The sequence below is a fragment of the Giraffa tippelskirchi genome, chromosome 2, assembly GCF_054371585.1.
Source record: "Giraffa tippelskirchi isolate mGirTip1 chromosome 2, T2T-mGirTip1v1.2.pri, whole genome shotgun sequence".
Taxonomy (NCBI): Eukaryota; Metazoa; Chordata; class Mammalia; order Artiodactyla; family Giraffidae; genus Giraffa; species Giraffa tippelskirchi.
In genome coordinates this window covers 92,231,447-92,252,496 of record NC_137276.1, presented here as the reverse complement: position 1 = coordinate 92,252,496, position 21,050 = coordinate 92,231,447, and the positions used below count along the sequence as shown (strand labels likewise).

General features: G+C 39.5%; 1 protein-coding gene across 42 annotated transcripts in view; it reads right to left on the bottom strand.

Moving 5' to 3' along the window:
• TFDP2 (transcription factor Dp-2) overlaps positions 1 to 21,050 on the bottom strand; it is a 180,950-nt gene that overhangs the window by 57,052 nt on the left and 102,848 nt on the right. For 9 of the 42 annotated variants that reach the window (XM_081569593.1, XM_081569608.1, XM_081569599.1 and 6 more), the window contains exons 1-2: positions 8,530 to 8,577; positions 4,079 to 4,214 (exon numbers count right to left, since the gene is read on the bottom strand). The exons of 7 other annotated variants lie outside the window; for them this stretch is intronic. Coding sequence is in view for 9 of the 35 variants with exons in the window: in XM_081569573.1 (XP_081425699.1) it covers positions 4,079 to 4,184 (106 nt within the window). In the remaining 26 variants the exon portion in view is untranslated. Of the gene's footprint in view, positions 1 to 1,773; positions 1,907 to 4,078; positions 4,215 to 5,332; positions 5,528 to 7,609; positions 7,867 to 8,529; positions 8,617 to 21,050 lie in introns of those variants that run through there. 26 more of the 42 variants (XM_081569590.1, XM_081569612.1, XM_081569596.1 and 23 more) reach the window with 8 other exon arrangements.

Sequence of the window (21,050 nt, the reverse complement as noted above, 5' to 3'; positions counted from 1 at the left end):
TTTCACCACAGTACTTCTCTGTTAGACTGTACTGCAAATTTACATTTACTTGCTTGTATGATCATTATCTGCCCAGCACACACGACACATCCGTCACAAAGACACATGCACCCCGATGTTCACTGTAGTACTATTTACAACAGCCAGGACATGGGAACAACCTAAATGTCCATCAAAAGAGGAATGGATAAAGATGTGGTGTATGTATGCATATATATGTGTGTGTGTGTGTGTATGCATATATATATATATATATGTATATGTATACACACACACACACACATAGGTAAATACAATGGAATACTACTCAGCCATAAAGAACAACAAAACTGGGTCATGTGTAGAGATGTAGATGGACCTAAAGACTGTCATACAGAGTGAAGTCAGAAAAACAAGTATCATATATTAACGTATATATGTGGAATCTGAACAAATTCTCTCTACATCAGAGACACAGATGTAGAGAACAAATGAAATGTATGGACACCAAGGGAGGAAGGGCGGGTGTGGGATTAATGGAGAGATTGGGATTGACATAAACACACCATTGAGACTATGTATAAAATAGGTAACTAATATGGCTCAGTGTAAACAATCCACCTGTCAATGCAAGAAATACAGGAGATGCAGGTTCGATCCCTGGGTCAGGAAGATCCCCGGAGGAGGAAATGGCAACCCACTCCAGTATTTTTGCCAAGAAAAATCCTGGCATGGACAGAGCAGCCTAGCGGGCTACAGTCTACACGTTCACAAGAGAGTCGGACACAACTGAGTGACAAAGCACACACAGTGAGAACATACTGTTACAGCAGAGGGAACTCGACTCACTGCTCCACAGTGACCTCAATGGGAAGGAAATCCAAAAAAGAGGAGATATATGTTTACTTATAGCTGATTCACTTTGCTGCACAGTAAGCAAAAACTAACACAACATTGTAAAGTAACTATACTCCAATAAAAATTTCAAAAAATATATGTCAGATGAATGAATGAATGCATGGAAGCATGAGCTACAAATTCAGGAGACAGGCAAATTACTCAATGAAAACTAAATCTCCTCCCATCACCAACCACCACCTAAACATTCCCCCTTCCCTAGTGACAGCTACAGTGCCAGTTTCTATATAATCTTTCAGAAATACTCAAGACATATACTAACATATATGCATATATATATCCTTTTTCCCTTACACATATGGTTAAAAAAAATATCAGTTTGCATGTTGCTTTTTTACCACTTAACGATACTATATATATTTTAGATGTCTTTCCCTACCTATTTACATACATATGTAATTTTGCTTCAACATTTACTTTGTTAGCTATATAATATTTCTTTTTATAGCTCTAGCAGCTTGAGTCCCTTAATAATGGAAAGCTTTTAGTGTTACAAACATTAATAGTAAAATCTTTTTATTACTACAAATAATGCTGCAACGACTACATATATCTTTACACATATCAGTTGTACCAAATCAAATATCTGTACAAATTCACCCTCTGTTCAGAAATGTATGAATGTATCCATTTCCACATAACCTTACCAACTCAGTGTTTTATCAAACTTTATTTCTGTCAATCTTTAGGTTAAAAATAGCATCTCACTTTGATTTTATTTTGGTTTTATTATTATGAATAAGGCTAACATGCTTTGTTTAAAGGTCATCTAAATTTTCCTTCCTGAGAATTAGGACCATCTTCCTATTGGCTGTTGGTGATTCATTGGTAGACTCTCTTTAAATACTGGAAGGGTAAGAATATTCTTTGTTATACCTGGTGAAAATATTTTTCCCAATGTGACACTTGTCTTTGGCTTTTATATATGATTTTCTCTTCACATTTGAAAAGAATGTTGTCGATCTTATACTCCTTTCCTTTTATGACTTTAATGTCATATTAAAAAGGTCTGTGAACACATAAGAGATGCAGGTTAAATCTCTGAGTCAGCAAGATCCCCTGAAGGAGGGCATGGCAACCCACTCCAGTATTCTTGCTTGGAAAATCCCATGGACAGAGGAGACTGGCGGGCTACAGTCCACAGGGTCGCAAAAGAGTTGGACAAGACTGAAGTGACTTAGCATGCACAAGTTTGGTTATTTCCAGTTAGATACGCTATTCTTGAATTTAATTGTCATTCATTACATACTAAAGACTGTATTAAACATCCCCCATGTTTTCTACTTTGATACCTTCATTTTAAATTTACATCCTTGACCATCTGGAATTTATTTAATGTGAGAAATGAATGACCCAATTTTGCCCCCCAGATGGCTACTTTAGGCTACCAATGGTAGATGGCTACCATCTAATGAGAACTCTACTCCCCTCTCCCATGCTACATGAAAGTCTGCTTTACTGACTACCTTCAGTCTACTACTAAGTCTACCTATTGACTGTCTATTTGCTCCACTGATGTGCCTCTTTATGCAACAGCATCACATGCTTCACTTCCTTCATGATTAACATTTCCAACAGAGAATAAGGAGACTCAGAAAGTGTCAAGCGTTTCCCTCCTTCCCATACTACCCTTTAATTATTTGTTAATAATGGTTTTAAAGGACTATAGATCAGTTTCAAATACAGTACTAATGAGGTCAAGGCACAGGTCGATTCTGGAAGAGGTCTGTTCATTCTGCAAAGAGGGAAGATTTCAGTCTTCAGACTGTATTTCTAATTCTAGCCAGTCATCTAGCAATTAACATAATGTCACTGAAGAGAGAGTGGGGTAGGGAGAACAATATGATGGCTCAGGGGATATTTATCACCTTTATTTGAAAAATAACTCAGGCCCCACAGATCAACAGCACCATCTCCATAAATCAAGCACACACTAGTTTGCAAAGATAGCCTATCCAACTGGAAATAGCAAATCTGTAAAGATAGTAAAATACAGCACATCCATGTATAAGATGCATGTCGGGATTGGGGACTGAAGGTAAATAAACCTGCAGTCACTCTGACTTCATTTGTTAACTCTTTTTTTTTTTTTTTAAGTTTTCTTTCTATTTACGGTTTAGCTGTACACTGGGCATTACCTGTATGCGCCCCATAACACTGCTGTGTTCTATATTGTTACATCTGTACTCAATCATGTTCACCAAAGTTGCTAAGATTAAATCCAACACCATTACTACACTTCGTAACGTGGGTGACCGTGGTATGACTATAATTGGTAAGGTTGAAAAATAGAAAAGTTCATAAGGTCTCCAAAGTTATGATTAAAATGACCTTTAGTGTATGTGGTTCCAAAATGGAAATCAAGCATCCTTAGAGCATAAATGAAGACAGAAGTGAAATGCACATTCCTATGTATCACAGGCATGGAAGCCAGAGTCGGAATGTTTTTGCTGCTGTCAGAAAACAAGACTTCTAGGATTCCACCCCCTCACCCAAAGGACCACCTAACCAGAATCTTTCCAAGGAACCAGAGAGGATCCTTGAAGTGACCATAACCCTCCCCTCCAAAAAACCCAACTCTACAGCCCTCAGAGCATACTCCCAATGGGCCAATAAATCTTTTATGTCAGTCCTTCCTTGCCCTGGAGGATCCAGTCTTTTGGCTTTGATAAGCATTTTTACTTGGAGGACACCTTTTAAAATCATTAGCTAGCTCTCCCTTTCTCTGGTATCCATAACCATAAATACCCTGGATTCTTCAATCTGAAAGTAGAAAAACATTTCTTTCTCCTTCTCCTCACGTGTCAGAATTTAATTTAATTTCTTAAATGAACTGCTAATTCAAGCTCTGGTATCAGGAATATTATAATTGTTTTCATTTAGTTCATCAAATGTCAAAGCTAAAAGATCTTAGAAATCATATAGCCCGTTCTCCCTGGGTTTCTTTTGTAAGACTTTTCCTTTTCAATGTCCATCCAAAAACATTCAGCTCTTCTAGAGGCTGGATCCTACTGTTTTGCAATGGCTTCTTTATCTTTAGTTAAAATAGGTCCCTTTGTCCTTTTTCTGTTTACCCTGCTGAGACAAGGACAACTTTTAATTCTTGATTTCCACTTCCACCTCCTTAATTAGGATTTCCAAGTGTTGGACACTTTGTCTCCTGATTAATAATTAAGTTTACCATATGGCCTCAAACGACTTGGTTCTTCCAAGCCTTCCCAGTAATTCTTCCCATGTGCCTGGTCAAAGAGGGTGACAGTAGTGGGAACGGTAGTGTCCCTCTTCATCAAAATATGTTTCTGGGCTCCACTAGACACCTAAAGAATTAAAAACCAGGTGGCAATGAGTATTTTAAATAAGTGCCTCAGATGATTCTGAGGATCAAGCAAGACTGGGACAAACTGCCACAAGTACCCTCTTTCTCTGTGTTCCAATTCAGGAAGTCATGATGTCTAAGTAGACTCTTTCTACTCCACTTATCCCCATTTTTGTCTTAAAAAGAGAAAGGGTCAAGTGACCCTTATTTATTTTTATTATTTATTGTCTCTTGTTCTTACATGTTATATCTTTTCAGTTTTTAGCCTATTTTCAGCCACTACTTTTAGCACCTCACCAGAGCCAACAGACCCACCAGATGGCACACGGATGGCTGTCTGTTGTCTAGAAAAGAGAGTGAGCGGAAAGCAGCATATTTTATCTTGGACCAACAGCCACTGAATGGCTGGAGGAGATCAACACAGCTGGGTGCAACCACAAGATCAGGCCTGATGAGCATTAGAATACCCAAGGGCACTTAATTGGAAACCATTCTCACGAAGAAGCCCATAACCCCTCTGAGATGCTAACTTGCCCCAGACCGTGTTACAAATAAATCACTCAGATAGTAAAGAATCTGCCTGCCATGCAGGAGACCTGGGTTCAATCCGTGGGTCAGGAATATCCCCTAGAGAAGGGAATGGCTACTCACTCCAGTATTCTTGCCTGGAGAATTCCATGGACAGAGGAGCCTGGGGAGCTGTAGTCCATGCAGTCATAAGGAGTCAGACACAACAGAGCGACTAACACTTTCACACTTTCAAGAGAAGCTCTTTTTCTAATATTTACGAAAAGTGCCAAACGCTACAGACAGATTCAGTTTAAAAGTTGCGTTCTTAAAACAAATTTAAAACTTTAGGAAACAAACTCAAAAAGACCAAAGACCACCCATGGATTAGAATTTCAAAGCAGTTCTTTTCCTTAGCAAATATAAACCAGGATTATTGTATTCCATAAGCCACGCTGTTAACTCATTCAAAACTGCATTGTTGTCAATACTGTTATTTCAACACTATGTTCCACTTGAAAGTGATCACTGAAGCTACATTTAAACCATACTGTCAAGAGCACAAAATCTTAGACATCAGTATCAACAAACTCTTTTGTATTAAAATCTTACCTATGAAAAGATTCTGCAAACTTTTAAAAATAAGTTCTACTGGGTCCACTTGGCACACAGTAAGTGCTCAGTTAGAAGTCTCTTCATTTCTCTGTCAGAGAAATTGCCAAGAGAGCTGCCAAACTGTGCAAGAGAGAGCCAAGTGCCAAAAACAAAGCCCCCTGCTGATGATCTCCGGCTTCAGAGTCAAGAACCAAAAGTTCACTTGAAACTGGTTGCTTAAAACTTGGTAGAAAGATATTACATCATAGGTTCCTGTAGCCACTTGCAAAACAGAGTTAGCTCATAATACACTTAAAGCACAGCAGTTGTACCTGCTCCTTAATAACAAGGTAAAAAGGTTTTCTTTTCAGAAAAACATAGGCATCTGGCAAATCTTCCCTATGACTTGCACACCAGAGATGAGAGATTTCTAGGTCACCATGGATGGTTTCCTATGGCATAAAAATACGTAAAGCCAAGAGAACATCTAAATCAGCCACTCTTTGGGTCTTCGGAATTGGAGAGAAATGAATAGCAAAGGTTCACACCCCCAGACCTCAGTTTTTGCTTAAGAGTTTACAGATAAGGCAGGAACCACAGGTATTTCACTCCAGAAGTCTTCATTCAGTATGCTATTCTTAAATTGAAGGCTTAACAGTCTCAATGACTTTTGCACTGCTGTTGCTGATGTGGTAATGTACTGTCATACCTACATTTATAATCATAAGTGACATATTTTTTGATAACTAGAACCCATGATGCTGTCAAAGTTATGTATCACATGTGAAGTCACCTTTTTTTTTTTTAGGGCGCTCTATTCCATTAAAACTATATACATTCTTTGGTCAAAATGATAAAGATTCTTACTCTAATCAAACCTATAACTTGGTAAATCCATTTTAAGCTCCTGTAAGTTAGTTATTTTAGAGAAAAAAAAATTCAACACTCCATACTACTATTCCTTAAACCCTTAATCTTAATTCAAAAAATGGTCTGAAAAGTTTCAAAATCTCTGAATTCTGTTGTCATTACGTGAAGCAAAGAAAATCTTCTGGGAAGCCGAGAGATTGTAGTGAGGAGCAAGAGAAATTTTTAATAATCTCCTTTAACGTTGCTATCTTTCCCAGTCCTCTCCTTACACTAGCTAAACATTTAGAAAACCGTTTAACATTTGCTCCATATGCAAATTTGGAACTACGGTTCAGAGAATTTTATGGCTAGCATATATTACTAACTTCATGGTGCAGGGTGGGGGCTACATTTTAGTAAGTGCCTAATCAGAAATATCTGGTGCTCAGCACTGGTTTCCTAAGAGCTAACTTTAAGAGATGCATAAAATCGTAATATACATAAACACATACTATATGGGAGCACAGAGCTTCTCTATGTGTTACTTGTAAAAGGAGACATTTTTACTTTACTCATTATGAACTTCACGAACTGAAAAGCCATTTTTTGACTGCTTTCATTTCATGCATATCGCTTCCAAGCTCTTCTTCCTTCTTACCCTTTTCAGCAGATAAATATTCTCCTCTTTCCATGAGCTTACTTGCTCTAAGCTTACTATCCCTTTTTTTTTTAAAAAGAGGGAAACTACAACACATCATTTCAATTAAACTCAAAATATTTCTCCCACATTTCTTATTCAAAGATCTTATTCCTGAAGTCTCATGCTTCTCACTGAAGATAAAATAATCTCTCACTAACTGTAAACGATGTTTCACGCTGCACAATACAAACTTTTGCCACCTAAGTATTCCTTATATATTTTATAATGGCTTAGTTTTTTCCATAATGTTATATATAGTTTAATGATCATTTCCTCTATCACTAACTTTCTCATTTCCACTAATGACACATAAATTATTTTTAATTAAAAAAAAAAAACCTCTTCAAAAAGTATGTTACTTGGAATATGTTCCTCTATACTGTTTCTCAAATCCTCAGTACAAAAGAATAAATTTTAAATGACTATTTTTTTTTCACTGATTAAGTCAGATTTATGACCGCCCCTCCCCATTCCAGCTACTGTGAATTTTGAATGAAACAACCTCAATTGTAACAGAAGAAACATCTGTTGCTTTTTTTTCTTCATCAGGGCTTTCCAAACTGAAAGAAAGCCTCTGCCTGACCTCCTCTCCCTCTCCACCCGCCACCCCCCAACACTAAGTTCCTTCCAACTTTTTTAAAAAGTAAACGTATTATTGAAAGTGTACCATGTCCATTTAAAATGTCATAGTTTATCTAGAAACATTCACTTTACTGGAGTTCAAAGAACGAGTAAATGTTACATACATCACAAAACCAGAGATGTGACTGGGGGAATACTCATTGTAACTGAAATTCAGGCTTCAAGAGTACACTTGAAGAGATCAAGCTGTCACACATTCTGGGCTCAGGCAGGACTGTTTATGGCTAAAATTTTTTTCACAGGATCCAGATTCATACAGGATCTTGCACGCTGTATTTTCCTTGCCAATCCAATGCTAACATAATGGCAGTCCCCACCAAGAGGCAGACACCAAATGGTGCCACCCACACTCTCACACTGTGCCTGGTAATAAACCATAAAGCAGTGGAATGCACCGGCCCCTTTATGAGCAAACAATGCCTGAGCTTCATTAGAATACAGCTGACATTTTCAAAGCACAAATACTTTAAAGAAAAATGAACTAGGAAAAAAGGGAATGAAACAGCTATAAAAGCTGAAATATTTTTCTTAAGTGTCAGGTTTATTCCACAGACCCTGAGGAAGCGGATTTTACTCTTGACAATTTCAAAGTTTTCATAAATGAGAAAAAAAAATTGTATGGTAAGAGGCAAAGCTTATTTTATTAACTACTGGAAAGAAATGAAAGTAAAAACTCCCTTCTGAATTGCTTTCACAAGTAAGAACCACGAAGTACCTTTAAAAAGATTCGTTTCTTTAATTGCTTCTTTGGTTCTTGCACAGAGAAAATGGAGCTCCAGAATTATTTTTACATTTTAATTGATTTATATAAGTAACTGAGTGATGAACTAAGCTTACTCTACCCCTCCCCCTCTGCCCACCCCAACCCCCATACCCTGTAGTTTTCCTGTCTGCAAGAAGCAAGGACGTCTTGCAATCAGCGTGCTCCTGCCTATTTATCAATTTAACATTGCTGTTGTTGAAAGAATATAAAATAAACGCTGTAAAAATGCACCCACCAGTAAGAAACAAAATGATCTCTTACCTGGTCTAAAGAAGCATGCCTCTCACTGCAGTACCAACAACACTCTACAGTCTTTGTTACCATTCAGTGGAAACTTGAGACTGTGTCAGACATGAGCAATCGAGCTCAGAGACGCTCAATTTAACATACTTCTCAGTTAAACTAAAAAGATGCTCAAGAAAATTGTTTTGTTACTGGCTTTTAAAAGAAGAGTACTGTCTAATGCTGCAAAAACACTTAAAAAGAAACACAGTCATATTAAAGACTTTCAGAAATAGCCTTAAAGTAAAAGTGATGAAACAACACAATGCCTAACTCAATCCTAATGCTGTTCTAAAAATCACTTGAATTTTAACTGGCCAAAAATTAGGATGGAACTTACTCATGAACTCTGCATATTTCGAATTATACATGTCAGGGTATTTGCTGGCTCCGAAGAAGTCACAAAGTAGGAGATTTTAGTGCATCTTGGTGACAGAGCAAAAGCACCATGAGTTTCAGAGGGGAAAAAAGGAGAAACTCTTGAAAAACTGGTCAGCCTTCTCAACCTGTAATAACTATCCAGCTCCTCTGGGAGGGAAAAAAAAAAAAGTCCTGGTTCTGCCCCCTGAGATAGGAGGCTATGCTTCAATGCCAAAATGAATGACAGGCCCATTTCTGATATCAACAAAGAGCAGCTTAGTGGTGTTGATTTTTTTTCACTTTCCCACACAGTTAGAAGTTCTAATTTTTTCAGGTTAGTACCTTTATATCTAGGGTTAAGTACCTTTCACTACTTTCCCAAGAGAGAACCCAATTATGTTATCCTAGTTTTTTAAATGATTAATTAAAAGTACATATCTAATTATCTTACTGTTTTTTCCTAGGCAGGAAGCTGAACAAAAGATGACCTCTTAAATTCCTTTCCAAATCTAACCTTTGCCGTATCAGATTACCATACGACTAATTATTAATATTAATAAGGTGCTCCTGCATCCTGCCATGAGGACACCAAGAGAAACAAACAGTAGGTAACAAATACAAAAAGGTAAAGGAGATTATAAACTTTTCAACTAGCTAGGTGCAAAAACCATTTATTACAGTGCATGTCTCTGATTATACAAATTCAAAACAATAAACACTTCTGATCAACAGACATATGAGCCAAGTACTATTTTGGGCTCTGTGATACAGCAGGGAACACAACAGACAAAGTCAAATGTAATAAACCCCTGTCTCCAGTGGGTTTGCTTATATCTCAGGTCCCTGAAAGTACAACTCCTGTATGACTAAGGTACCCTTCTTCCTTTGATTAGCTATCACCTAATGTGAAATATTCTCCCTTGAAAGTATAGCTTACTCCAGAGGGCAAGGATCTTCTGCTTGCTTCAGTGCTATATCCCCAGTGGCTAAGACAGAGACTGTTAGACACTCAAATAAACATATACTGAATAAAAAACTCCAACAGAGCTTTTTCTTAGCCAAATTTTTCTTTATAAATGGATTATGTATGTACCACATCTTACAGACAGAGATATGTCAAAAAGATACAGCACCATGTAAATTAAATTGAACTGCAAATACTTATTAGCTTAAAACTGAAAAATACAACCTCTATGGGCCTGTAGCTTTTCAGATTCTAAAATCTGTTTTCAGTAACAGATATGAGGTCACTGTAATATTTGAGTAAAGGAATCAGTTAAAATTCTATACACTAAAGTTTTGTAGACCATCATTTGTCAGGGGCATTTTGAATTAAAAAAACAAAACAAAATAAGAAACTTGAAAATTACACAGCACCTAATCAGTTTTGTGTATTAAAATCTAGTATGAATACCTCTGTTTATACATCCACATTTGAAAATAACTCACATTTGAAAACAATCTTCCTATTCCTGCTTCTCACTGTTCTTGATTGCCTTACCAGAAACAACACAATAAAGAAGCACACACCTCTGACCTACAAGGTCAGCCCGAAGTGATAGCCCATGTCACCCAAGGCCAGGATATTCCGGGGCTAGAAAAGGTCATACCTACTCTGTTACAGTCTTAAAGCAAAACGAAATTAAACTTTGTAGTACGCAGGTGGAGAAGGCAATGGCACCCCATTCCAGTACTCTTGCCTGGAAAATCCCATGGACCGAGGAGCCTGGTAGGCTGCAGTCCATGGGGTCGCTAGGAGTCGGACATGACTGAGCGACTTCACTTTCACTTTTCACTTTCATGCACTGGAGAAGGAAATGGCAACCCACTCCAGTATTCTTGCCTGGAGAATCCCAGGGACGGCGGAGCCTGGTGGGCTGCCGTCTATGGGGTCACACAGAGTCGGACACGACTAAAGCGACTTAGCAGCAGCAGCAGTAGCAGCAGCAGCAGCACTCAGGTACATGGATCCTACTTCTAGGATCCCTAGGACTAGACAGTGATTTACATGTTCAAATATTCTATCTGGAATAGTAAGTACAATAAATTAACAGTAACCTGAGGTCAGGAAGATGCTGTGATGACTGAGGTCAAGGAATCAATAAAATAACATGGAGCCAGGGTTTCCCTGGTGGTCCTGGGGTTAAGAATCCGCCTGGCAATGCAAGGTTCCATTCCCTTGCCAGGAAGATCCCACATGCTGCAGAGCAACTAAGCCTGTGCAGCACAACTGCTGAAGCTCGCATGCACCTAGAGCCCATGCTCCGTAACAAGAGAAGCCACCGTAATAAAAAGCCCACACACAACGAAGAGTAGATCCCACTCCCGGCAAGAAGAGACAGCCCTTGCAAAGCAACGAAGACCCAGCACAGCTAAAAAGTAAATAAATCTTAAAAAAAAAAAAAAAGATGGAGGCAAAGTAGGATTCCACTGGTCCTGCAGGCGCAATGTAGCTTCTCCCTGACTACCAGTCACCTTTCCTTTGTATCAGGCAATGAGCTAAGCAGCAAATTGACCTACACCCTACTGTCTGCTCCCGAGCTCTGATCTTAAGCCTATCTCTATTCTTCCATGTTTCCTCTCCTTATCTTCCTGTGCCTTCCAGTGCCTTCTTTCAACTCCCAAATCCTTCACTCACACTATCCTTCAATCTACTCCCAAGCCCTTCTAAGAAGGCAGCTTGAGCGCTACCTTCTGTATACCTTCATGAGTGTGTGACACACTGGGGAAATTCATGAGTCTTTCCACTTGCAGAATAAAATGCATCCAATGCAGGTTCTCCCAAACAGTTTCTCCTTAATCTTAGATGGAAAATCCACTTAAGGCAATTCCCTGTCAGGCCAGTGATTAGGGCTTGATTCTTGGTCAAGGAACTAAGATCCTATGAGCTACATAGCATGGGAGAAAGAAAGAAAGGAACAACGAAGGGAGAAAGGAAGGAGGGAGGGTGAGAGAAAAGAAGGGAGGAAAGGAAGGAAGGAAAAAAGTGAGGGAGGAAGGAGAGAGGGAAGAAAATACACTTACACATCAGATTATTTATAATACTGATTATACATACTGATTATCTAGCAAACATTAAAGGACTCAAGGCATTCTCTCCCCCAGGTTTATAAGCTAATTTACTTGGACTAAGTTTTGCTATGTTTATTGGCAACCTGATCAAGGATTAATCATATTTTACAGGTACATGTACGATTCTACAGGCAGAAATGACACTATGATAGCACAATGGTGGTTTTTACTTGCCCCATGCCTGTTTATTACAACTCTCTACCAGATCCATATCATGAGGGATACTTATTTGCATTTTCAAGTAAAATGTCTAATCTCTCTGATGAGGGCTATGCCTAAAGCAAAGGGTTCCTGCTATGACTTGCAAGGGTAAGTGTTGGTTTCTTAAAAACATCACATAGTAACTTGACTTTTGCACCCCTTCTCCCTCTTTCTACCTTTTAAATGTAAACATTTTTCAAGCCCCTGCCCTTGATGCTCCTTTATCCAAGGTTTCTGTTCCCTCTTTGGAGGACATAACCCATTTCTACGCCTTTATTTCCTCTATGTAGATGAGTACAAACATGCACACGTCTAATCTTAGCCTCTGCTTTCAACTCTTATTTGTAGTTGCCTATTGGATATTTCTGTCTACATGTCCCACGATGTCAATGCAACTTCTACAGGACTGAACTCTACCTCTACTGTCCCAAAGCAGCTCACCTACCTACGTTCCCCATCCCCGTTACAGGCACATGATAGAAAGTGATTTTCCATTCTTGCCTCTTCCTCACCATCCAAAGGCCCACACTGTTTCCACAGTTTTGTTTTTTATAAAACACACATCACTTCCTTGATTTAAAAACAAAATAAATAAGAACTATATCTTTTGATGACTTCCTGATGGCTAGAGCTACACTGTCAACATTGGTAGCTTTAGCCTCACGCGTGCATGTGGGCTAAGTCGCTTTAGTTGTGTCCAATGATACTGGAGTGGGTTACCATGCCCTCCTGCAGGGGATCTTCTCAACCCAGGGACAAACCCAGATCTCCCTCACTGCAGGCAGATTCTTCACCACTGAGCCACTAGGGAGGCCCCAGCCTTAGCTTTGGATGGCTATTTAAATTAAACTGACTACAGCTAAATAAAATTAAAAATTCAATTTCCCAGTTGCACTAGACATGTGTTAAGTCCTCAACATGTGGATAACAGCTTGCAGACAGAGAACATTTCCATCATCACAGAAAGTTCTATTAAACATCTCTGGTCTAGCAACACAATAATAGCAAATGACTTAAGACTGCTGTCTAAATTTTCCTCAATCTGGCCCCAACCTATGACCTTTCTAAACTTCTACCAAAATCCATCTGCACGCTTTAGTCGCAACTGTATTAATGGAGCCCAAAGAATCCAAGGTGAAGGCTTTCCAGGATGAGGGAGGCATTTGCCAGTACTTGGAGAAGGATCTATGGAAGGGGAAGAAACCAAACGAGTTAGAGAGAACAGACTAAGGGTGGTGTGGTGGTGGTGGTGGGGGGGAAGAGTGAGAGCTCAGTCGTGTCCGACTCTTTGCGACCCCATGAACTATAGCCTGCCAGGCTCCTCTCTTCATGGGATTCTCCAAGCAAGAATATTGGAGTGGGTTGCTATTTCCACCTCCAGGGGATCCTTCCTGACCCAGTGATTGAACCTGAGTCTCTTGTGTCTCCTGCATTGGCAGGCTTCAATACTTCACTACTGTGTCACCTGGAAAGTCCACAGGTTAGGAAGGAACGGAACTTGAGACCTAAGATTTTAGCCCTAGAGAAAGAATGTGTTACAGGGGAGAAAGCATGAGCATTGGAGTCAGAATATTTCGTCGAAATTCAGGTGTTAACCTCCTCCAATGCATGAAAGTGAAAAGTGAAGGTGAAGTTGCTCAGTTATATCTGACTCTTAGCGACCCCATGGACTGCAGCCCACCAGGCTCCTCCATCCATGGGATTGTCCAGGCAAGAGTACTGGAGTGGGGTGCCATTCCCTTCTCTACTTCTCAAGCTAGTCTGACCTCTTAAGTTAGTCTGACCTGAAAAGAAAACCACTGCCTCAATTTGCTCACTGAATGCAAGAAAGAGTAACAGAATCAAACTAGGAGGGTCAAGGAAGCAGAGGGTCTCGGTAACTCTAAAGGTGCTAGGACTGTGTCTGACTGACTCCTTTCTTTTCCGTCTGATTTTCTCTCACGTCAGCATGATTCTCTTTCACTATAGACCAGCATTCTCCAGCTGGTGGGAAACATGGCTACTGATGTATCACTAGTTTGTATCTTACAGATTCCATTAACCTTCTCTCAGCCTGAGCCTTAACATACCAGGAAGTCACTCATTGGCTGAACTGGGGTCAGGTGCTTGTCTCAGCGAAATGTTGTCAAAGCAATGATGTGCTGGGATAATCAACTGTGGCCAGGACATTATCTTCTAAAGTGTAGTAGTTGGGGAGATGAGGAAGAGAGCAGCATCTCACAGATGACACTAAAATCTCTAGCTGAGTATGCCCCATTTTACCACCTGAATTTTGGTCAGGTGCATACATTATCAGGGCTTCCCCAGAGCTCAGGGGTAAAGACTCTGCCCACAGTGCAGGAAATACAGGAGATGTAGGTTCCATCCCTGGGTCAGGGAGAGCCCCTGGAAAAGGGAATGGCTACCCACTTCAGTATTCCTGCCTGCGAAATCCCACGGGCAGAGAAGCCTGGAAGGCTACAGTCCATGGGGTGGCAAAGAGTCGGACATGACTAAAGTGACTGAGCACACACACATGCATACATTATCTGTTAAACTTTTTTTTTGAAGAAAACAGTCAACATCATTATAAGTATTAGCTTAGGGCCAAGAATTTCTGGGTTTAAAAAATAAAAAAGTTAGCATGACATTAAAAAATTTTTACTCTCGAGTCTCTTTTAATTAAATTTCAATTAAAAAATAAACTAAATCTGAGACATTTAAATATAAGAGAATACAGAACAGAATGATAGAATATAGACTAGAATGACTTGCCACTAATCTAGTAAAAGGTCAAGTCAAGATTTAGCTCTAGATTTTCTGACTCCAATGACCGTATTCATAAATCTTCCAAGGCTGGGCAGTGCCGGGCGGAAGGTGGGGTTGGGGGCGGGGGAGGGTGTATTATCTTTACCTCTGCAAGGCCACACTGTTCACTTCACAATAGATTCTTTTCGAAGCAGCAGAAACTTTTAGGTTTCAAACTTCCTTCCCCTTTGAGAAAGTTTAATTTTCTCTCTTCACTGAGTTCACCTTAATGTTTAAGATGAAGAGATCTTTCCTTTCTAACTGCTGCCAAAGTAAAAACATCCTCCTTTCCATTTGACTGAATTGTTTTTAAGTGTTGTATCTATAGCTACTATCTCACCTTTTTACAAACTATTAATTGTATTTCAATTCTTAAAAAATGCACCAAGTACTTCTTACATAACAACTACTGAGCTAGGCACTAAGGATATAAAAACGAAAGACACAGCCCTTATTCTCAAAGAAACAAACCAATTTGACTTCCTTCCAGCTGCCCAAATGAAACTGCACTATCTAGAGCCGACAAGCAGCTCTACCTTGATAAATTAATGTATGCTTATGGTCCATAACCTTGCTAATTTGACCTTGCTGATCTCACAAATCTCACCTCTTTAATACCATTAAAACTACTCTCTCTTGGCTTTTTAAAGATGATTTCTTCTCTGTTTCACTTCGACCAGAGGCTGGTTTCTTTATTTTCTCTCATTACTTGTATTCTACATGGCTCAACCATGGCCCTTTGTTCTTACTATATCTTTGCTTGAGAAAGTGACTGGCCACATAATTTATTGTCCAAACTGGGTTAACCATTGAGAGTTAAAGGGGGAACGCTATTAATAATTTGGAAAAACTGGATCATATGGATTCCTGCTTAAACACCTTCAATGGCTCCCTTCTCCAGATCTTGATGCAAAGCACACAAAAGTCTATTTAGAACTCATTACCTCTTGTAAGTTAAATGTACACCTTTTTTGTGGCCATCCCTCAAATCGACTTCAAAACCTACCTTCACTCAGTCCTTAGAGTACACTGAGACTACAGGACATCTAGTGTAAAGTTTCATTTGACTTCTTCCCCATCCAATAGAAACTTCACTACTTCCACCCCCCACCCCCACCCCCGTCAACAGGGCCCAGAAACTGAAATGGCTACTCACTCCAGTATTCCTGCCTAGAGAATTCCATGGAGAGGAGCCTGGAGGGCTACAGTCCATGGGGTTGCAGAGAGTCGGACACGACTGAGAGACTGTCACTCACACCACATCAAATAACTTGTAAAATGCTACAAAGTGGTAGAACTATGATTCTAAGTCAGTTCTTATCTTCTCAAAGTCCACACATTTAATGACTATGGATATTAATTACAGATATAAATTCAATGAGTAGATGTAATCAAAAGGCTTACTAAAATCTAGATACTGTTCTTTATGTCATATATTAAGGCCACATAAACTATTCTAAATGAGAAAGAAAAATAAAATCATTTCAGTCTCCTGCCTATAAATCTTTCATGGTTTCCTCATCAAACAGATTACATTAGGTCCTTAATGATGGGATCCCAAATTGCTTTTCAAGGTCTATTTCCCACAACTCCAGAGGCATGAATTAGTTACCATTCCCTGAACAGACCATGACCTTCCTGTTAAACTCTCAATATGCTTCACCTGGTAAACTGGTACTCCTCCCCACAAACCATAAAATGCTGCCTCTTCCGTTAAGATACTCCCAATTCCCTGAAGGAGATTTGGTCCTATTTTAAGTTTCCACAACACTGTGGACATACATTTATTGTAACATCTGTCACATTCCTTTGTAACTTATATGTCTGTCACCTCTGACAGCATGTGAATTCTTCTGCAACAGGTTTTTGGCTCTCCAGCCCTCGCATTCCATCTCTGCACCCTTTCTGTCCAGAAAACTATACTGCACACAGTGTGTACTCAAATAATACCTATTAGATAAATGAGTGGACAAGTGTCCTTTACTGATCAAACACCTTCCAGTAGCTTCCCATCTGTTAAAAGAATGCCACTGACAGCAGAAGAAATTTCATCTGCTTTTGCCTGAATTCCAGAGTCTTGATTAGATTTCAGATGAATTTTTATGACTGATAACTTTCCAATACTAATTACCATCAACTGACTGTCTTCTGAACTGGTAAACTACAATTTTCTGTAATGGTTTCCCAAACATGCCAGAGATACTACTGAAGTCCTGCCGTAAAAACTCGTATAGCAAAGAGGATTCTAGGGAGATGACAGAATAGGAAGCAGCAGGAATCTCTGCTCACCTGAGCAACAACTGCAGAGGCACAATCTGTCTCAGGCAACTATTTTGAAACTCTGGACTAATGAAGTCTTGTAACTTCCAGGGGAAGGCTTGCATGGTAAACTGCAGCTAATTCTGGTCCATTGAGATGGTGGTGCGCTCGAAGCCCCCTCCCCTCGCCCCCCATCCCAGCCATGTGGCAGGCAGCTGTGCACCTCTTCCTGGAGCAGCCTGCACACAGCATGTGGGAACTAGGGTAGGCAAAAAGGACCCGATCTCCAAGTATCAGCATCTGTGTCCTGACTGCAGACTGCTGCTTCCAGCTCACAGAGGTGCAGACAAAGAAGTGCGAGCATCCCTAGTGCACCTCCCTCAATTGTTCCAACTCCTCCCTCTCTGGCTGAAGTGACTTCCAGGGGATTTAAAGGACTGGTGTCCTTCCCTCCCTTCCTCCTTCATTTTTTTCTCTTTTTACCCTTCCCAGAGCTGGACATTAAAAGACAAGTGCTTCCATGGGGAAAATTAGAAAGTGACCAAGTGACCACACACACCCAGGGAAAGACGCAGAAAAGACCTGAGAAGACCTTAAGTCTACACCTCGGGCTCATCTTTGGTACGGTGACAGCCCACAACAATTCTTTTTTTTTTTTTCTAATGAACAAAACCGGTAACGAACAACAGCAAACCCCAGGGAAGAGTGAAATTCTGATTTCCAGAGTTACTGCATTATTAGATCTAAACGACCAGTTTTCAATGAACAATCACGAGACATACAAAGAACAGGAAATTATGGCCAATTCAAGAGGAAAAAAATCAGCAGAAACTGTCCCTGAAAAAGTCCTGATGGTAGATAGATTAGACAGACTTTAAAACAACTGTCTGAAAGACGCTCAAAGAACTAAAGGAAGATATAGAGAAAGTCAGGAAGATGATAAATGAATAAAGTGGAAATATCAATAAAGAGAGAGAAAAACCTAAAAAGAAATAGAGAAAAATCTAAAAAGAAATTGCAAAAAAACTCTGGAGCTGAAAAATAAAATAATTATATGAAGAATCGGCAAACATGAAGACAGGACAATGGAAATTATCAAGCTTGTGGAACTGAAAGAAAAAAAAAAAACATGTAGAAAGATGAACAGAGCCTAATGGACCTGCGGGAAACCATGAAGCAGACCAGCATGTTCATTGTCAAATTTCCAGAAGGAGAAGACAGAAAAGGAAAAGTGAGTATTTGAAGAAACAATGGCTGAAAATTCTCCAGATTTAATAAAAGACATGAACATGAACATCCAAGAAGCTCAAAAAAGCCCAAATAAAATGAACTCAGAGATGCATTATAATCAAACTTGATCTTTCAACAAAGAGAGGATCTTGAAAGCATCAAGTGAAAAGTGGATTGTCACATACAAATCATACATCTCACAAGGGGTTAATATCCAGAATATATAAAGAAATCTAAAACTCAACAATAACAAGGGAAAACAAACATTTGGACTAAAAAATGGGCAAAGGTCTTTAAAAGATGTTTCTACAAATAGCCCATATCTACATGAAAATATGTTCCACATTGCTAATCATCATGGAAATACAAATCAAAATTACAATGAGGTAAGACCTCACGCTCATTAGGATGGGTCACTATCAAAACACCCCAGAAAACAAGTGTTAGTGAAGATGTAAAGAAACAGGAATGCTTGTATACTATTGGTGGGAAAGTCAAATGGTGCAGCTGCTATGAAAATCAGAATGTTGACTGTCCAAAATACAAAAAATAGAATTATCATGATTCTGCGGGGTCAATTCAACTGATAGATATATTTAATTAAAAGTAGGCTCTTAAAGAGATATATGTACTCCTATGTTCATGGCAGCATTACCCACCATAGTTAAAAAATGAAAGCATCCCATTTGCCCATTGACAGATGAATGATAAACAACATGTAAATATATACATTCAATAGAATAGTACTCAGCCTTAAAAAGGAAGGAAATTCTGCCATAAGCTATAACATGGATCAACCATGAGGATACCGAGTGAAATAAGCCAGTAGCAAAAAGACAAACACTGTGTGATTCAACTTATATAGGTACTTAAAAGTAATCAATACCGTACAGACAGAAAACAAACGGTGGTTACCAGGGACTTGAGAGTCCCTTGGACTGCAAGGAGATCCAACCAGTCCATCTTAAAGGAAATAAGTCCTGAATATTCACTGGAAGGACTGAGGCTGAAGCTCCAATATTTTGGCCACCTGATGCGAAGAAGTGACTCACTGGAAAAGACCCTGATGCTGGGAAAGACTGAAGGCAGGAGGAGAAGGGGATAACAGAGGATGAGATGGTTGGGTGCCATCATCAACTCAATGGACATGAGTCTGAGTAAGCTCCAGGAGTTGGTGATGGACAGGGAAGCCTGGCATGCTGCAGTCCATGGGGTTGCGAAGAATCAGACACAACTGAGCAAGTGAACTAAACTGAACTGAACCAGGGACTAGGGAGAAGAAATTGGGAGGTATTGTTTAAAACGTATAGACTTTCAATTTTACATGATGAAAATGAGTTATGGGGATGCATGGAATGATGGTTGCACATTATGAATATATTCAGTACCACTGAACTACATACTTAAAAAGGGTTAAGACGGTGGATATGTGACGTGAATTTTACTACAATTTTTAAAACTGGAAAAAAAACAACAAAACATGTACAAGTGGGAACAAAGGATATACGGGAAATAGCTGTACTGTTTGCTCAATTTTCCTGTGAACCTAAAACTTCACTAAATATATATATATATATAGTGTATTTAAAAAGTATACAAGAGTCTTGTCCAAAATGTCTTTCCCTCTTCTTTAACCTCTTCAAAGTCTATCCACTCCTGAGCAGCCAGCAGTACTTCTACCTCTACTGTAAGAGCTTTTCTCACCTCTAACTTGACTTCTCTAAATTGCCACATGCATGCTGTGCATGCTAAGTCGCTTCAGCCGTGTTCAACTCTTTGTGACCCTGTGGACTGTAGCCTGCCAGGCTCCTCTGTCCAAAGGATTCTCCAGGCAAGAATACTGGACTGGGTTGCCATGCCGTCCTCCAGGGGACCTTCTTGACCCAAGGATCAACAGGCATCTCTTACATGTCCTGTGTTGTCAGGCGGTTCCTTTCCCACTAGCGCCACCTGGGAAGTCCAAATTCCTACATAAAATACATTAAACTATCAAGACCAATATAGATAAGATGAACTAAACGTGTGTTATAAGAATAACATCTGTATAACCTAAGTTAAACTTAATTAACGTACACGACAAATTCTTAAAGAGCTGTTTACAGCTGTAAAAATTAAGTTTCTTCATTCAACCTACACATATTTACTGTTTAAAATGTGCCAGCCATAAGAAGAGGACCTAAAAATACACTGATGAAGGGAAAAACAATCCCCAGCCTCAGGAAGTCACAGTCTAACGGAAGAAACAAGCAAACACATATGAAAATATCAACTGTATTCACTGCTATGAAAGAAGCTAGTGGGCATTAGAGAGCTGGGAAGGGGTATGACCGGTATGCTTTTTCAGATAAAACAGGTGGTCAGGAAGATACTCTGAGGGGAGAGCTATTTAGCTGCCACGTGGAAGATGGGGAGGTGTCGACCATGGTTTAAGCAGGGAGAAGAGAATTTTATGTAGAAGAATAGACTTGCGAAAAGGTTCATATAATACCCATAACTATAAGTAAAGCCAGTAAACTGGGCTTTGCAGGTAGCTCAGTGGTAAAGAATCCACCTGCCAATGTAGGAAGACCAGAGTTCGATCCCTGGTCTGG